At 36.2% G+C, this 16,743-nt stretch overlaps 1 protein-coding gene across 4 annotated transcripts; it reads right to left on the reverse strand.

Annotated features, from left to right (window-relative positions):
- Nucleotides 1-985: 985 nt before the first annotated feature.
- LOC106078472 (uncharacterized) lies at nucleotides 986-15,153 on the reverse strand. Of its 4 annotated transcripts, none has more exons than XM_013239337.2 (4): nucleotides 15,017-15,146; nucleotides 9,634-9,774; nucleotides 5,509-5,685; nucleotides 986-1,237 (listed from the first exon to the last, which is right to left on the reverse strand). In XM_013239337.2, exons 1-4 carry the CDS (start codon nucleotides 15,081-15,083, stop codon nucleotides 1,053-1,055), a joined length of 570 nt encoding a protein of 189 aa, XP_013094791.2. In that variant the 5' UTR covers nucleotides 15,084-15,146; the 3' UTR covers nucleotides 986-1,052. The 4 variants fall into 4 exon arrangements, with proteins under 4 accessions (XP_013094791.2, XP_055877018.1, XP_055877017.1 ...); XM_056021043.1 differs by lacking the exon at nucleotides 15,017-15,146 and adding an exon at nucleotides 13,151-13,281; XM_056021042.1 differs by lacking the exon at nucleotides 15,017-15,146 and adding an exon at nucleotides 12,810-12,923.
- Between the last annotated feature and the right edge of the window lie 1,590 nt (nucleotides 15,154-16,743).

Consider the following 16,743-nt stretch of genomic DNA (forward strand, 5'->3'; position numbering starts at 1 on the left):
TACTCCCGAGTACGCTATTCTGGCTCAACACTCCCGAGTACGCTATTCTGGCTCAACACTCCCGAGTACGCTATTCTGGCTCAACACTCCCGAGTACGCTATTCTGGCTCAATACTCCCGAGTACGCTATTCTGGCTCAATACTCCCGAGTACGCTATTCTGGCTCAATACTCCCGAGTACGCGATTCTGGCTCAACACTCCCGAGTACGCTATTCTGGCTCAACACTCCCGAGTACGCTATTCTGGCTCAATACTCCCGAGTACGCTATTCTGGCTCAACACTCCCGAGTACGCTATTTTGGCTCAACACTCCCGAGTACGCTATTCTGGCTCAACACTCCCGAGTACGCTATTCTGCCTCAACACTCCCGAGTACGCTATTCTGGCTCAACACTCCCGAGTACGCTATTCTGGCTCAACACTCCCGAGTACGCTATTTTGGTTCAACACTCCCGAGTACGCTATTTTGGCTCAACACTCCCGAGTACGCTATTCTGGCTCAACACTCCCGAGTACGCTATTCTGGCTCAACGTGGCACTCGGGTGGAAACGATCACTAGAGGAAGTGATTAGGCTAAATGAATAGCAAAACAAAACTCCTGTGGGAGTGTCCAAGGGAGTACGAGAGCTTTCCCATTGCATGGTGCGGAGTTGAAAGAGAGCTTCCACATCCCTGTCGATAATCCATGCGCCGTTCCTCAAGGGACCGTTACACTAATGGCGAGTCCTGCACGGTTAGCTTGGTACAACATAGGAAAATGGCTCCCGGTTCCCGGTGTACTCGGCCTTCTGCCATGCATTCTAGTCCATGCGCCCGAAGTGCCAGTCTTCACCAGGATTTGAAACCCCGGTCCCCGGTTAGGAAGCCAATCGCTTTACCGCTCAGCCACCGCGCCTCCCTCCAGTTTAAGAGTCAGGTTGTTATTATTTTCATGTACCTGAATATATTTAATATTTAAACAAATTAAATGTGAAGTCTTAAGGTTATGCTTATATACGCTTATTTTATTTCACCAGTACACGCCATTTTTTTTTTTAAATTACATTTTTGTTAGAGATCGTCTCTGGTGTAAAGAGATTTCTCACAGACCTCGTGAATAAAACAAGATTTGTATGAACTTTCGGTTCTTTCAGAGTAACACGACTCGGTGGTTAAAAGTCTGAATCTATTAGAGTATATTCCACATCTTGGGCCTGCATTTAAATCACTTTCTGTCATCTTAATGAAAGGCTGACCTGTGGAAATATAATTTTGAAAAATTACTAGACATAAGTTTCCATTTGTTTTCCTTTTTATGTCACCTGAAAAAGGAAAAGCCAATACTAGCTCGGACCCGTCACGTTTAGATCTCAAAAACGTGAAATGTTATTGAAATTCCTATTTTAGAGATTACCAAATAGGGTTTGTTGCTGAACATAAAAATTATATATGTGTCAGACGCGAATAGCCCAATTTTCAGTAAAAGAAATTACAAAAGTCATTTCTCTATAGAAGAAGTTACGAACGCTATATAAAATACAACCACAGACCTATATATACTACAATAAATATAGATTTTTGATTGCTAGTTACGATTTATTTAGGTAGGTGCTGTTTTACTATTACATACCAAGTATTAGAGTTTAGAAAAACCCAGGTTTGTTTCTTGTGAAACGCTATTAGCTAACACCTCATATCATCTCTCCATTAGTATATTTAGATCTATAATATAATTCTAGTCTAGATCTGTATATGAAATCGAATAGATCTAGTAATAGTATAGATTCTATCTTGAGACTAGATTGCCGAGTCTAGCCTATGCTATGCCTATAATCAGTTTTTATTAGAAAAAAGTCTTGTTTTATTAATAAAGACTAAAGTTTTTTAATTATTAGATTATTGGATATAGACATAAGACATAGATCTAATAATACTGTAATACGTTTACTATACTCAATACTTAATCTACTAAACTAGAGATCTATCTATAGATCTATCTATAATCTAGTCAATCTAGATCTATACAATATTCATTATAATACTTCTACTTATAATGACTTATTTAATAAGTTAGTACTTAGACTTAGATCTATTATAGTTTATTAATAGATTTACTTTTCAATGCCTAGACCTAATAAAAAAAAATTGCGAATGATGTCTATAATGACTGATTATTATTATTACTTTTTTAATAATAGGCCTACTAAATCTAGGTCTAGACTTTACTTAAATCTAGTCTAAAATAATGACTGTCTGAGACTCTAGATGATTTAGAAGTTCACATAGAGGTGTTTTTAATAATAAGGCATGTCGGCTGAAAGTATATAGAGTGCTTTTTTTTTTTTTTTTTGTAAAAATAAAAAAGAGGCTCCGGTACTCAGTGATAGATTGCCTAACTTTCAACTAATAATAAATTAACAATTAACGTTGAATTACAAGAAAAGTAATCATTTTTCCCGACATTGAAAAAAGGTCCCGGTACCCCTTACCGGTGCGTACCGTCACAAAAATATATGTATATCTCAATCTTCTTTCATTTAATTTTTTTTGCGGGGTTATTGCTACTTAATACATTGATACCGGATCGATTTAAATAGGGCCTAAGTATACAAGCAGGATTTCGAGCATTGGATAAATTTATTTTATAAGTACAAAGTTTTATGGAAGAGGCAATATATTAGTTGTTTGAAGTTTGTAACTTCTTAAATTCAGGCTAAAAATATCGAAGCCTACATTTTTACACTCATTTCTAAACAATTAGAAGAGATGGACTGACTCATAGTGTAGCTTGTGTACATCTGCAAAAACACAAACTCAGACTTTCAAAACTATTAAAAGAAAAACTTAGTGATTATTTTTACTGTATAATTCTATTATTATTCCTTTTTAGAATTAGGATATAAACAAAAATTTGACATATGACTTTATCTAACAAAAAAAAATTAAACTTACGTCTATTTATGCGGTTATTTATAGTTACCTAGTAATATAAAATATATTGAACTAACACGTACATTCATCATAATGCAGGCATGCGATTTTTCGTTTATAAACATAGCATTATTTAGGACCAATATTTTACAAAGGCTGCTTGGAGAAATCAGGTATACCCATTAGGAGAAAAACGACCCCTTTACTCAAGAAAAATTTAAGAAACTAGAACAGACACAAAATAAACAGTGACATTCATAACAAAAGAATATTCAAAATTGATTAGAGTAAGACCTTTTTAAGTAATCATTTAAAGTTTAAAATCACTACAATTTTTTTCAACAATTATTTTGTGCATGAAATTGTGTATCGGAAAATGCCGGGTACATGAAATAAGCTAGTCATAAAAAAACAACACAGATCTTGGGTAAAATACTCATCAAATAAAGTACTGTAAATGTGTAGTTTCACGCGCTAGTTTCAGGTCTTTTCTTTTTATAGCCTCTATCGGGTTATATCCCAACTACCCGTATTTTTGTGCAGAATTTTTTTCTCTATCAGGCACACTTAAAATGATAGCATAATAATGTCAGTTTAATTTAAAAAGAGAACTGAAAAATACAAAGATATATAGGGAAAAAAGCGACTTCCGGCCCAATACTTTTTAATGAATGAAACGAAACGGACTAGTCCAACAAACCCTATTGAGATGCGACGTCTAGTTTTTCTCCTCCTATTATGTTTTGTTTAGTAAATATATACAAAAATTAATAAATAAAAATTAAATATTAAATTATGTATGTAACCTATGTCTGCGTGGTAAAAAGTTTATACTTGTTCTTTCTCCCACACTCATTCTAGGATCAAGTTGTAATTTTGCACATTTATTTACTTACAAGAATCAATTAAAAAAAAAATATTAGAAATAAATCCTTCAGTAAATCCTTCAGTATTCACAGAAATGGCTAAATATGTAGAATTTAGTTCCTTAGATGATTGAACACGTTATTTCTCCAACACCCATTCTCATATCAAGTTAAAACTTTAAGCAATTATTTATTGTACCTAATATTAATAAAACATAAATAAAAAAAAACCCAACCAATTTTTAAACATTTATTTTGATATCGAATAAGGAAAACAATGTCTACATTATTGAAAGCAAAGTTGTAAATGCGGGGTTCTTTCCCCTTTAATGGATTTGTTTTTATATCTTTCTTGTTTTAAGCATGCGAGAAGGCCTCGGAATCATCACGCTATTACCGGGGCACCTTTAGTAGCAACAGACATGCTATTAATCAAGGTCAGGAATTAGATCTAGCTTTTATATCGAAAAATCTTTTCTATTTAGTAAATAACCTTTCAACTTTCCTGATGGTTTCCAAACATTTAGTAATTTTTTTTCTACAAATATCACATAAGCTAAAATTAATTCGTTGATTCCTGGTGAAAATTCTCAGAATTGTCAAAATGTATAGAAAATTCAAAGTTTTTTTTTTAAAGTACACACATAACGAATTTTCTACGCGCTAAGATATTTTGCCCATTCATTTGTTGTGCTGTATTATTGCTCAGCGTCATTCTTATTATATAAAAAAAAACCTCACCTAAGCTTATATTAGGTAAGTGTAATTGTATCAATTAGTTTGGATCAATCATTTGATTAAATTTGTAATAGATCTAGACTAACAATAATAAACATGTGCGATTCGAAATATTTTTACCAACTGTTTTTGTTTAGCTCAATTTCATGCTTTCTCAATACACTATGATCCTATCACTTTCTCAGTCCACTATGATCCTATCACTTTCTCAATCCACTATGATCCTATCACTTTCTCAATCCACTATGATCCTATCACTTTCTCAATCCACTATGATCCTATCACTTTCTCAATCCACTATGATCCTATCACTTGTCTGAGCCAGTTGGGGGGGGGGGGGGGAAAGGGGGGGGGGAGAGAAGGGGGTATTTTTAAATGCATGAAAAAAACTTTCTTCGCTCAGGGCTCAAGCCTCCTCAAGGGACTAGTTCAACTTCTACCACCACATCTGTCAAGTACGATTTCTTCCCTGTTCGATACAAAACAAAATAATTAGTTCCAATAGTTAATTAACTATTTAAAAACAAATTGTATCCTTGTTTTGTCAGGTACAAGAAATAATTGTGCACAATGTCCACATGATCCGCGATTGGGTGAGGGAGAAATAAAGTTGACAAACCTTGTACCAGAGAGTCGATATAAGCTTTGTAAAAAAACACACTTTTTGGAGTTGGAATTTATCTAAGTCATGCAGAGTTTCGATAGATGGGACATAAAAGTCAACCCTTTCTACCCAATATTTTGTTTTTGTCAAAAAGGGCCGATTAAAAAAAACAACAACAAAGCTTTTACCATTGGCCTTAGCTACGTTAAAATCTAAACACGTCTGCCCCCCCCCCCATTATTTTGCTAAAAAATTTCATAACTACAATTCTTACTACAGTACGAACTCACTGGGGGGCTTATTACAACATAGTGTAAAACAAACTCGCTTGGATATCTTAGTAGTAGTAGTAGTAGCATTGAAACGTACATTCATTCACGATACTTACCTCCGAAAAATAGGTGGCTATGTTTTGCTTCATTGTAGACTTGAATAAATCCTTGTTTAGTGCCCCAAGTATAACCTGAATCATCTCCTATAAAATTTACCCAAAGACATCTTGTTTGTCTTTGTAGAATTTCAAGCTTTTCTTTTGTATCGAAAATGCCTATTCTTCCACCGAAGACTGAAAAAAGAAAGTTAAAAAACATCTTTTATATCAAAATAAATTATATTATTATTTCCTTTGTTGATCTTTTTTTAGTCGTAGAACGACTATGGTTCAACTCGTAGAATGACTATGGTTCAATTCTTATAGTGACTATGGTTCAGCTCGTAGAATGAATATGGTTCAGCTCGTAGAATGACTATGTTTCAGCTCGTAGAACGACTATGTTTCATCTCGTAGAATGACTATGTTTCAGCTCGTAGAATGACTATGTTTCAGCTCGTAGAATGACTATGTTTCAGCTCGTAGAATGACTATGTTTCAGGTCAGAAAACGACTATGTCTTAGCTCGTAGAATTACTATGTTTCAGCTCGTAGAATGACTATGTTTCAGCTCGTAGAATGACTATGTTTCAGCTCGTAGAATGACTATGTTTCAGCTCGTAGAATGACTATGTTTCAGCTCAGAAAACGACTATGTTTCAGCTCGTAGAATGGCTATGTTTCAGCTCGTAGAATGACTATGTTTCAGCTCGTAGAATTACTATGTTTCAGCTCAGAAAACGACTATGTTTCAGCTCGTAGAATGACTATGTTTCAGCTCAGAAAACGACTATGTTTCAGCTCGTAGAATTACTATGTTTCAGCTCGTAGAATTACTATGTTTCAGCTCGTAGAATGACTATGTTTCAGCTCGTAGAATGACTATGTTTCAGCTCGTAGAACGACTATGTTTCAGCTCGTAGAACGACTATGTTTCAGCTCGTAGAATGACTGTTTCAGCTCGTAGAATGACTATGTTTCAGCTCGTAGAATGACTATGGTTCAACTCGATGTTCATATCGTAGAGCATGATTTCGTGTGACTGTAGAGTCCTGTTCTAAAGAAACCTCCCAAACCAGTAAAGGTGGCAATTAGTTTGGTGGTAAAGGAACAGGCTATTTTTCGTTTGGCTCGCTTTTCTTCGATAACTGAAAGCCATTTCTATTTCGCTGCCCATAGATTTCTTAGTTCCCATCTTTCAACACATAGTGCAGTCTAGGATCCCAGTAGTCACCATCGATGTCCACTGTTTGAATGTCCTGTTAGATTACATTCACATATCGGAAGTGGGGACGGCCAGTTTTTCTTCTGCTCATCGCGAATTGTTCATAAAAATTAATTTATACGTACATCCTTCATCTGATGGATATCTTATCTTCTTAGTTACAGACGTTACTTCCCGAAATAAGATAAATTACGTCCTACTCGTAACCATGTATTAATATAGGCATGCACTTTAATCAGTGACTGTTAAGTCGTTGGTTTTCGTGGTTGATTCAGGAAACCTGTTCTAAGCTCTAATGGCACTAGAGAAAAAAGGAGCACTTGTTCTAGTTGTCACACTCCAGAGTGTAAACTACGGAAGAGATAGCGGGCTGGTTACACATATAGCGACACGCCTGACAGTTCACCATCAGATGAAAAAACAAACAAACTAAACAAGCGAACAAACTTATTTACTGTTCACGTTGTGAAGTTTATCTGTGCGGCTCGTGTCTCCCTACAGTTTAAAAAAACAACTGCAAACGTTGACTCTGGCTATCGAAACTTTACTGAAGAATTGCTTCTCGTCACTATGGGCAAGCTGGCGATGAACGCTTATCGTAAACAGTGCTGAGAGTCTTCTTCACATTCCGGCTCTTGCATCGTTTTAGGAGCCGTATCAGAAAATCCGATTTTAGAGCCCAGTAGGCAGGGAAACAGTGGTAAGATCACTGCTCTTTGGCAAGCCCTTCATCAAACTGACCCCAAAATGCGATGGCTCGATCCCTTTGGATCTGGTTAGAATGAAAAGAGCGCCAGCTCACATTCACCCCCGCTCAAAACTTTTGCGTCCACGCAAAACAAAAAATACACAAAATACAGAGACTAAAAAGTCAAAATATATACAGCAGAAACAAAATAAAAATTCACACAAAAGCACAAAGAACTATAACTATAGCCCTCAGTGTTAAAAATACACCAACATAACTAAAGAACAAATGTGAGCTGGCGCTCCTAGATCTAATTTTTATCTATTTTTATCTTTATTTTAATTTGTAATTTATATAGGCCAGGGCTATGATGTTTGTAATTTAGTGTCTTTTTAGTTTATATAGCTCAGTGCTGAGTATTTTGTAGTTTCCGCTATTTATAACTGTCTGCTAGTTTTAGTCTTTTTTCTGTTATTTGTGTTTTACTCGTAGAGGAAAAGTAGTTTTTAAAATAGTTAACTAGTCTTAGAGCTGTGGATGTTCTTTCCTATTTTTTGTCCCTGGTTAGTTCTGCTTATTTTTGTCTTTGGCATTAGTGTTGGATTAGTTGTTATTTTTTAATTTCAGTTTATGTGCAGGTCTGTAAACGGTATAGAGCCCCCATATGAGTTTAGAATAGAAATAACTTTTTATCTTCCTTTTTGTATTTTTGTAAAATTAAATTTTAAGATTCTCTTTTTAATGCTGTTTAATTTGGTATAAAATGTTGTGTAGTCCGTGTCTTTAGTAATTTGCTAGATTTTATTATAGCGTACGGCTAGGTACAAATTAGGGAAATCAGTAGTCCAGTTTAGTTTTAGGTAATTAGCGTGACGTCATGCTCTCCGATATGTTCGCGCTGACCATTTATAGCTAGCTCCGGAACCACGTTGAGCTCTCTTTTGTCTTGACCAGTGGTCAGTGCTGACAGTGGTGCCGTTATAGTTGTTTAATTGTGTGTAGTGTGATTTCAGCTGGGACCGTCTGCTATAATTCCTGTCGTTACGTCTACTGCCTAACTGTCGTTACGTCTACTGCCTAACTGTGCGGTAGTACTGTCATTATTTCCACTGCCTAGCTGCCTTTATTAGTATATTACTGCCACAGTTAAGCTGTCTGCTGTACTGTTGTGTTTAGTGTTGGTATTTTTAGGTGTAATCTAGTAAAGATAGTTAGACATTTGGGTTTCTTATTAGTGTTGGTAGTGGTTTAGGTTGATTAGTTGTTTATTTCTAAGTTTATTTAGTTGTTTCTGTAAAGTTTATTTTTTTCGTATTCATCTATATTTTTATTGCTTTGTAAGTTTGTTGTAAATAAAGTGTATATATATATTTTGTTTTATAAGTTTAGTTGGTTGTTTCTTTTAGTTAGCTAGATTAGTTTAGTTTAGTTTAACTGTGCTGTCTGGTTGCTTAGGCGACTCTAGCCCCTTGGTGGTCGCAGACCGAGGTGCACAGATTGGGCCCACCCAGTAGAGCTACCACCTGCCTACTGTTATAAATGAATAAATGATGAGCAGCAGATACCACAAAAAGGCCTCACTCAGTTAGCGCCACCCTGACCTGCTCACACTAGTCTTACATAAGTCTTACATAAGTCTATTGAATTCAAATTTAATTCAACCAGTTTTGAAAAAAAAAAAGCAAATTAAAATTTTTTGATCTTCGAAGAAGATTAAATATAATCATAGATTTTTTTTATCGGCTATTCTAAATTGTTTCTCTTCTTATTATTAATCTTTAAAATACTGTTGTAACCCCGCTCCCGCGCTACACTAATGGTGCGCATCTGAGCACTACTGAACACGACTAGTGAAAGACATATAGAGACAGGAAGAAGAACTGTTGTGAGCCGGCTAGAAGTCATGGGAGTCTGAACAGTCTGGTGCTGAGTGCTGTCCTGTGTGATACTAGGAAACTGTGTGTGAGACCTTGAGCGACACTGGGAAGTGTGTCGGTGGTCTGTTCTGTGTTCTGGTATAAAGTAGGACTCTTAGAACTTAGACATATTACTCCCTGTGACTTTATAGCAGACGTCCAAGTCTAACTAGTAACTATTACTATTTGTTGATGCTTATACTAGTTATACTAAATAAATACATCATTTACTCTTGTCAAACTGTCTTTCGTTGAGTTCCTGCCTTAGAGAGTTACAACAATACTAATGCACTACAGAAATGTTGGAAGCATACTTGAGCAGTGGGCTTGGGCCCTTCGGAAGTCAACACCATAAGTCATATTCATGTTCCTTATCAATAAACACATCTGCACATTCTTGTTTCGATAGATCGAGTATCCAAACATTCTTTTACAAGTATCTGGATGTGGTGGCTCTGAAAGTAATCGGAAATTTAAAATGTCAGGTATCACTGGCGGATCCAGAGCTTTTGAGTGTCGATTATTTCCAAACCATTACCATAGCCCCATATAAGCCATAACCATATGAATACATGAGTAAACTTATGGACTGTGTTGCAGTGTTAAAGTAATGTGTCGGGTCGACTGATATAGTGGGAATCTATGTCATGTATCGGCTCTCTGCTTGCAAAGCGTTCATATCGTAATACATAGTGTGTGTGTTTGTTTTTTTCCTTTGTGAGAGCTACTAATAATAAATGACCAAATACGTTACATTTTTATTTAAATACCAAACAAATTCATGTTCTATGAATGCAGAGCCGTGGCGAGCATAACTGGTGCAAGGTACTTTATTGTCGCCCCATTTCCCCTTTTCCACCCCGAAACAACACATAGTAATATAGACTATATATACTATGTATAAAATAATAAGAAATAATAGAAATAACAATGGAAAGTATTAACTCTGTCTACTTTATACATAGATTAGAAATAACAACTACCTAACTTTGCTTCTATAAAATAACAGACTCTGTTTTTCGTGCTAAAATGCTTCGTTCTGCTTCAGGCTCACGCTGAACGGTTTACTTTCAATCGATTTTTTAAAAGTCAACCTTGATGACATACCTTGGCAGCATCATAACAAACGATGGGGTGGGCTACCATGACGTAGCCTGCCGAATAGGAAAGTGAGGGGGGCATTTTCCAAACGCTGCAGCCTATTTGGACAAGCCAAGCCATTGGACTCGAGACAAAAATACACCTTCTTAAAACAATCGTCATCCCAACAGCAACATATGCATGTGAGACATGGAAGTCATCAGCCGAAATTGAGAAAAGACTAAATGTGGCTCAACAAAAATGGCTGAGACGGATTTTAGGAGTCAGTAATAGAGATCGGGTCTCAAACAAGGAAATCCTATGCCGAACTGGGAGTTCACCACTTAATTAGGTTGTGACCGAGCGTCGCGTGAGGTTTGCGGGACATGTTCTCCGACTAAATGTACTACGCATACCAAGAGATGCGATGACATGGAGGCCAATACGAGGAAAGCGCTAACAGGGACGTCGTCATATAACTTGGCGCCACACTTTCATGGAGGACTTCAGAACAGTGAACACCATATACGCATATAGGAAGAGGCTTCAGACATTGCCAGTGACAGATTTTTGTAGAGACAGCTTGCCGCCCAATGCACGGAACGGCAAGGGAGTATCTAAGTCTAAGTAACTTTTGATTGGCGAAATCGATTGCAGTGAATATTAACCGGCACAACGTAAATGATAATACAACATTTTCCTCTACATGGCCCTTACCTATGTCTAAATGTATGTCTAAGAATTTATACAAACTTAGTAGTTTAAATGTGTAGCTTATTTTGATCCACTGCTATAAAATCATTGTTAAACGTCATGAAATCACTATAAGAACCAGTATTATCTATCACGACAATTACAAAATGGATATATTCCTCTTCTAGAATCCACAGTTGAAAATCAAACGAATAAATAGTGAAACCTTTTTTAAGGCTTAATCGACTTCTGTTATCTCATTTCCAGCGCCAGTGTTTTCTTATCTTATGTTATATAATACAGAAGTTACTTCAAAAAAAAAAAAAAAAAAAAAAACAGATGATTACGTCCTACGCGTCATGCATTTAGTCATGCATATTAACCAATGACCAAAATTCTGCTAAGTCACTAGTTTTCCTGGCTAGCTCAGGCAACCCATTCCATGCCCTATAGCGCTAGGAAAGAAGGAGCATTTGTACAAATTTGTTCTAGCATATGGAACGAGAAATGTGCCTGTGTCTTTGTGTCTTTCTGAGTATTTTATTAAATTTTGTTTTTGTATTTGAAGATTATGGTTCAGTGTTTTATGTATAATTTCTTCTTTACTTTTAAGTCTTCTATCATGAAGGCTTTCTAAATTTAGTGATTTTACTAAAGGTGTTACTCTAGTCAAATGTGAATATTCATTTGTTAATGAATCTCACTGCTCTATTTTGTGTCTGTTCCAGTTTCTTAATGTTTTCTTGAATTGAGGGGTCATATTCTAATATTGGCCTAACCAAGGTTAAATAACATTTTAGTTTTATGTTCTCATTTGATTTATAGAAATTTCTTTTAGTAAACCATAATGCTTTATATCAGATACCTCTCTGTATTCAAAGGTATGTAATTTACTTTTACCAAGAGGAATATCTAATCCAATACTCGCATTTGGTATTAATCGAAGTGCATCTTCAATTTTAGAAAAAAAAAATGAAATATTTCATTAATTAACTATAGATCCCACTATTATAATAGCCTAATACTGCCATGATTTTATTTGACATATTTGGCGTTTTGCAAAAAAGTTAAAAAAAAACAACAAAGAACGCATTTTTAAGCATTTTTAGCGGCCCCCCAAAAGGGAAAAAGACGCTATTGTCTGTCCGTCCGTCCTTCCCCCTGTCTGTTCGTCCCTTTTAGATCTCCGAAAATTGAAAAGTAAATGAAAATCGGACATGACATTTTAGATCCTGAAATTGAACCATTTAATTTTTACAATGGCAAATTTCAGGGGGGGGGGGAGGGTTCAAAAAGGCCACAAACTAAGTCAGACTAAATAGAGCCCATATCTATATTTAGATATAAATGTAGGAACAATATGAAAAAAACACAAAAATAGATGCACATTTCTTATTCCATACGCTTGATCTAGAACAAATTAGAGAATGGAATGGGTTGCCCGAATCAGCCAGGAAAACCAGCGACTTGGCAGAGTTTAAGAAATTTGGAACAGCTAGGCCTATACTTCATCATATGCTTTTCAAATTACTTGCTTTGCGTTGCATGCAAGCTAAAATGGTAATGAAATAAAACACTGTAGATAATTAGAACACAAGGTTACATAATAATTGTATAACAATTCTTTAATTATTATATCTAGGCCTATATGTAAAAAACGAACATTGAATAATTTAAATAAAAACGTCGTAGAGACGCGATAAGCTTTTTATGTTACCAATCATATCCAGATTTAGATTTCGATAGATCTATTAGGCTGTGTTTCAAACTAGTCACATTGATGCCTCTAAAACAATGTTACAATCTATCTATCTATATATAGGTCTGTGATCTGATCATTATCGGATAAGAATGTTTCCGTTATCCAGTCTAGGTAGAATATATATAGGTCTGTGATCTGATCATTATTGGATAAGAATGTGTTTCCGTTTTCCAGTCTAGGTAGAATAGGTCCCTGGGCTAGATCTATTAATATAAACTGAAAACGAAATTAAATAATCTACATATTCTTTTAGTTCTACACATAGGCCTAAAATGTTTGTTTGTAAAATGTTTTACATGTTTCGGATGTTCCTTCAGAGTTGAAGATAATTTACTTCCTAGTCCAAATCACCCGCAGGACGACGGAGGATCTGAGCGGGCAGGGTTTGAACCCGGGGCCATCCTTAAGTCTGAACGACAGTCCAGCGCGCAAACCGCACGACCAGGCAACCATCCTAGAAATGTAGATGTGGTTATAATTGATACTTTGACAAAAATTTCATAATTAATATAGGCTATAACAACAAAATTATCTTTTTATGTAGAGCTTGATGTAATGTTTACAAAGACAAAAACGTATCTTTCTGTGTTATGTAAGGAGGGTGTTACAGCGTATTATGCGTAGGCCTAGAAAACTGGACAAAAGATAATGTCTGAAAAACTGTGCTCGAAAAATGAATGCATGTGTCTTTAATTGTTCATAACTAGACAACTATGATAGCGGCTTGAAATTTGGAACAATCATGCTTGCTGTTTACATTCATTGCTTTGAGATTCATGCACATTTTAATTATTAAGCGAAATAGTTGGGGAGAGGTACGTAGGTCTATCTGGGAGGTTTTCATTAATTTTTGGGGGGTATCGAAATCGTGACACCGTCTTCTGTTAGAACTTACGTATACGTATTTTCTGATTCGGTCAGAGAGGAAGATGCGACATACTTATGCGATCATTCATTGATATGTTCATCATATGGAAATCTAGATCTAACACTTGACCTAAATTTCTGATTTAGAACTAGTCTAGATCTAATTCTCTCTCTCTCTCTCTGTCTCTCTCTGTCTGTCTCTCTCTCTCTCTCTCTCTCTCTCTCTCTCTCTCTCTCTCTCTCTCTATATATATATATATATATATATATATATATATATATATATATATATATATATATCGCATAATTACGGTATTACGGCTGACTTCGCCTTGTTGGCTCTAGACCTAGATATAGTCTCCTGCCAAATTTAGATTTATTTATTTTTTACTTTGAAAAATTATAACTGTCAATCTAGAGTTTTCCCCGTGTGGCCAACCAGCTAGTAATTGTTTTCTCAACGATATACATGAACTGTTCAATTTCTTGGAAATCGTTAGTGCTGTTTTTTTTGTGATAAGCTGTCCGCCAACCAACACAGGTTCCACGAAGGCGTGATTTGAACAAAGGTATTGTAAAAATAGAAGTTTGTACACGAAAACAACTGTATTAGATTGATTCTTGAGTGTTTGTTCCAGAACTTAAAACAAACATTTGATATGACCAAAAAAAACCCCCATAAAAACTAGTATGGCTTGCAAAAAAATTAGTTTGGTTTAACCTATACATACTGTTGACCATCAGTCCCTTTATTTTCAAGAATAAACTTTAAACACTCTACATCCAACATAACAAAATTAGCTCTAAACCGGAACCCCCAAAAGAAAGAGGAAGAGGGAACCGCTTGGAAACACATGGCGCCGCGATTTGGAAGCAGATGCCAAGCAAATGGGTAAGACGTGGGGACAATTGAGGAGACTCGCCCAGAACCGAGACGCTAGGAGAAAGTTGGTTGGTGGCCAATGCCCCAGACTATCCAATGACAACTAAGCTTGGATAAATGAAAAATCTAGATATTTAAGCATTATTTAATTTATTGCATGGTTGTTATACCTACCAGGATGTATGCCTATGTTCAAACTACTACCTACCAGGATGTATGCCTATGTTCAAACTACTACCTACCAGGATGTATGTCTATGTTCAAACTATTACCTACCAGGATGTATGCCTATGTTCAAACTACTACCTACCAGGATGTATGCCTATGTTCAAACTACTACCTACCAGGATGTATGCCTATGTTCAAACTACTACCTACCAGGATGTATGCCTATGTTCAAACTACTACCTACCAATATTGGTTTGTGTTACCGATACCATTAAAAAGTATAAACAGAAACAAAAGCTGAACGATCTCATCTTGAAGAAATAAAAATATATGCTTTTTTTCAAATCTGGTGAAGACCATAATATGTCAAGTGTTTATTGTGCAGACTTAGACCAAATGATGACGCAAACGTGGACCAATGAAAAAGCACACTTCAGTTATAGTTTTGACAGCAAGACTAATTGTATTTGTAATTTATATTTCTTCACCAAATGTCCTGGTAAGCCATTGAGATGTCCAAGTTAACAGTGTCATGGGGTGTATATGTACATTGTTGTAACCTCAAGGATAGTAGGTTGGATGTTTTCGGTTGCCTAGGACTAGGCGGAAAGGTTTCTGATGAAGGAGACTCGCGAACACACAGTATAGACGTGCGGAAAGGTTTCTGATGAAGGAGACTCGCGAACACACAGTATAGACGTGCGGAAAGGTATCTGGTGAAGGAGACTCGCGAACACACAGTATAGACGTGCGGAAAGGTTTCTGATGAAGGAGACTCGCGAACACACAGTATAGACGTGCGGAAAGGTTTCTGATGAAGGAGACTCGCGAACACACAGTATAGACGTGCGGAAAGGTTTCTGATGAAGGAGACTCGCGAACACACAGTATAGACGTGCGGAAAGGTTTCTGATGAAGGAGACTCGCGAACACACAGTATAGACGTGCGGAAAGGTTTCTGATGAAGGAGACTCGCGAACACACAGTATAGACGTGCGGAAAGGTTTCTGATGAAGGAGACTCGCGAACACACAGTATAGACGTGCGGAAAGGTTTCTGATGAAGGAGACTCGCGAACACACAGTATAGACGTGCGGAAAGGTTTCTGATGAAGGAGACTCGCGAACACACAGTATAGACGTGCGGAAAGGTTTCTGATGAAGGAGACTCGCGAACACACAGTATAGACGTGCGGAAAGGTTTCTGATGAAGGAGACTCGCGAACACACAGTATAGACGTGCGGAAAGGTTTCTGATGAAGGAGACTCGCGAACACACAGTATAGACGTGCGGAAAGGTTTCTGATGAAGGAGACTCGCGAACACACAGTATAGACGTGCGGAAAGGTTTCTGATGAAGGAGACTCGCGAACACACAGTATAGACGTGTATTTGTACTCTGACATTTACTCGCTCTGTATCTATCGTAGATGTTGGTGTTGTTTAGAGGTTTGCAAAGGATTTATCACCACTTCTACTCATCCAATCATCAAATGTTGCATACAATCTCATAATAGATGACATGAATTAATAAATAAAAATCAACAAGTTATTTAATCAATCAGTTGTATTTAAGTAATTTTTGTATTATATAGACTGTATAGAAAAACGCACCATGCCTTGTGTAGAGATTTAAGCAGTGAAAATTGAAGGATTGCTAGAGTGAAATAAAATAATGAAATGTTCAAGTAAAGATTATATCCAAAACTGTATATTAATGTAAAGATTATATAAAAGATTGTATTATATTAATCAATAAAAAGCAATTTAGTAATGACTTTGTTAGCCTTGTCATAATCACCATTTTCACTAACGTTTTTGTTATACAAAAGTAGGCCCATTCGACTAACATTAATCTTGTATGACCACCACCATGTTCCTTCAAATTTCTTACCATGACCACTGGAATGATCACTGTAGTAAAAATTTAAATGTATCTCAATAAGCTATGAGCATATATATATATATTTAT

This window comes from Biomphalaria glabrata, chromosome 2 (genome assembly GCF_947242115.1).
Source record: "Biomphalaria glabrata chromosome 2, xgBioGlab47.1, whole genome shotgun sequence".
In the NCBI taxonomy this organism is placed as follows: Eukaryota; Metazoa; Mollusca; class Gastropoda; family Planorbidae; genus Biomphalaria; species Biomphalaria glabrata.

Bases quoted from the DNA above. Each gene is read 5' to 3' on its own strand.
- LOC106078472 (XM_013239337.2), bottom strand. From the start codon at position 15,083: ATGAGATCGTTCAGCTTTTGTTTCTGTTTATACTTTTTAATGGTATCG. The intron at 5,686-9,633 runs GTATGCTTCCAA...TTCTTTTTTCAG, and splicing joins GGCCCAAGCCCACTGCTCAA to TCTTCGGTGGAAGAATAGGC. The intron at 1,238-5,508 runs GTAAGTATCGTG...ATATTTCCACAG, and splicing joins TAGCCACCTATTTTTCGGAG to GTCAGCCTTTCATTAAGATG.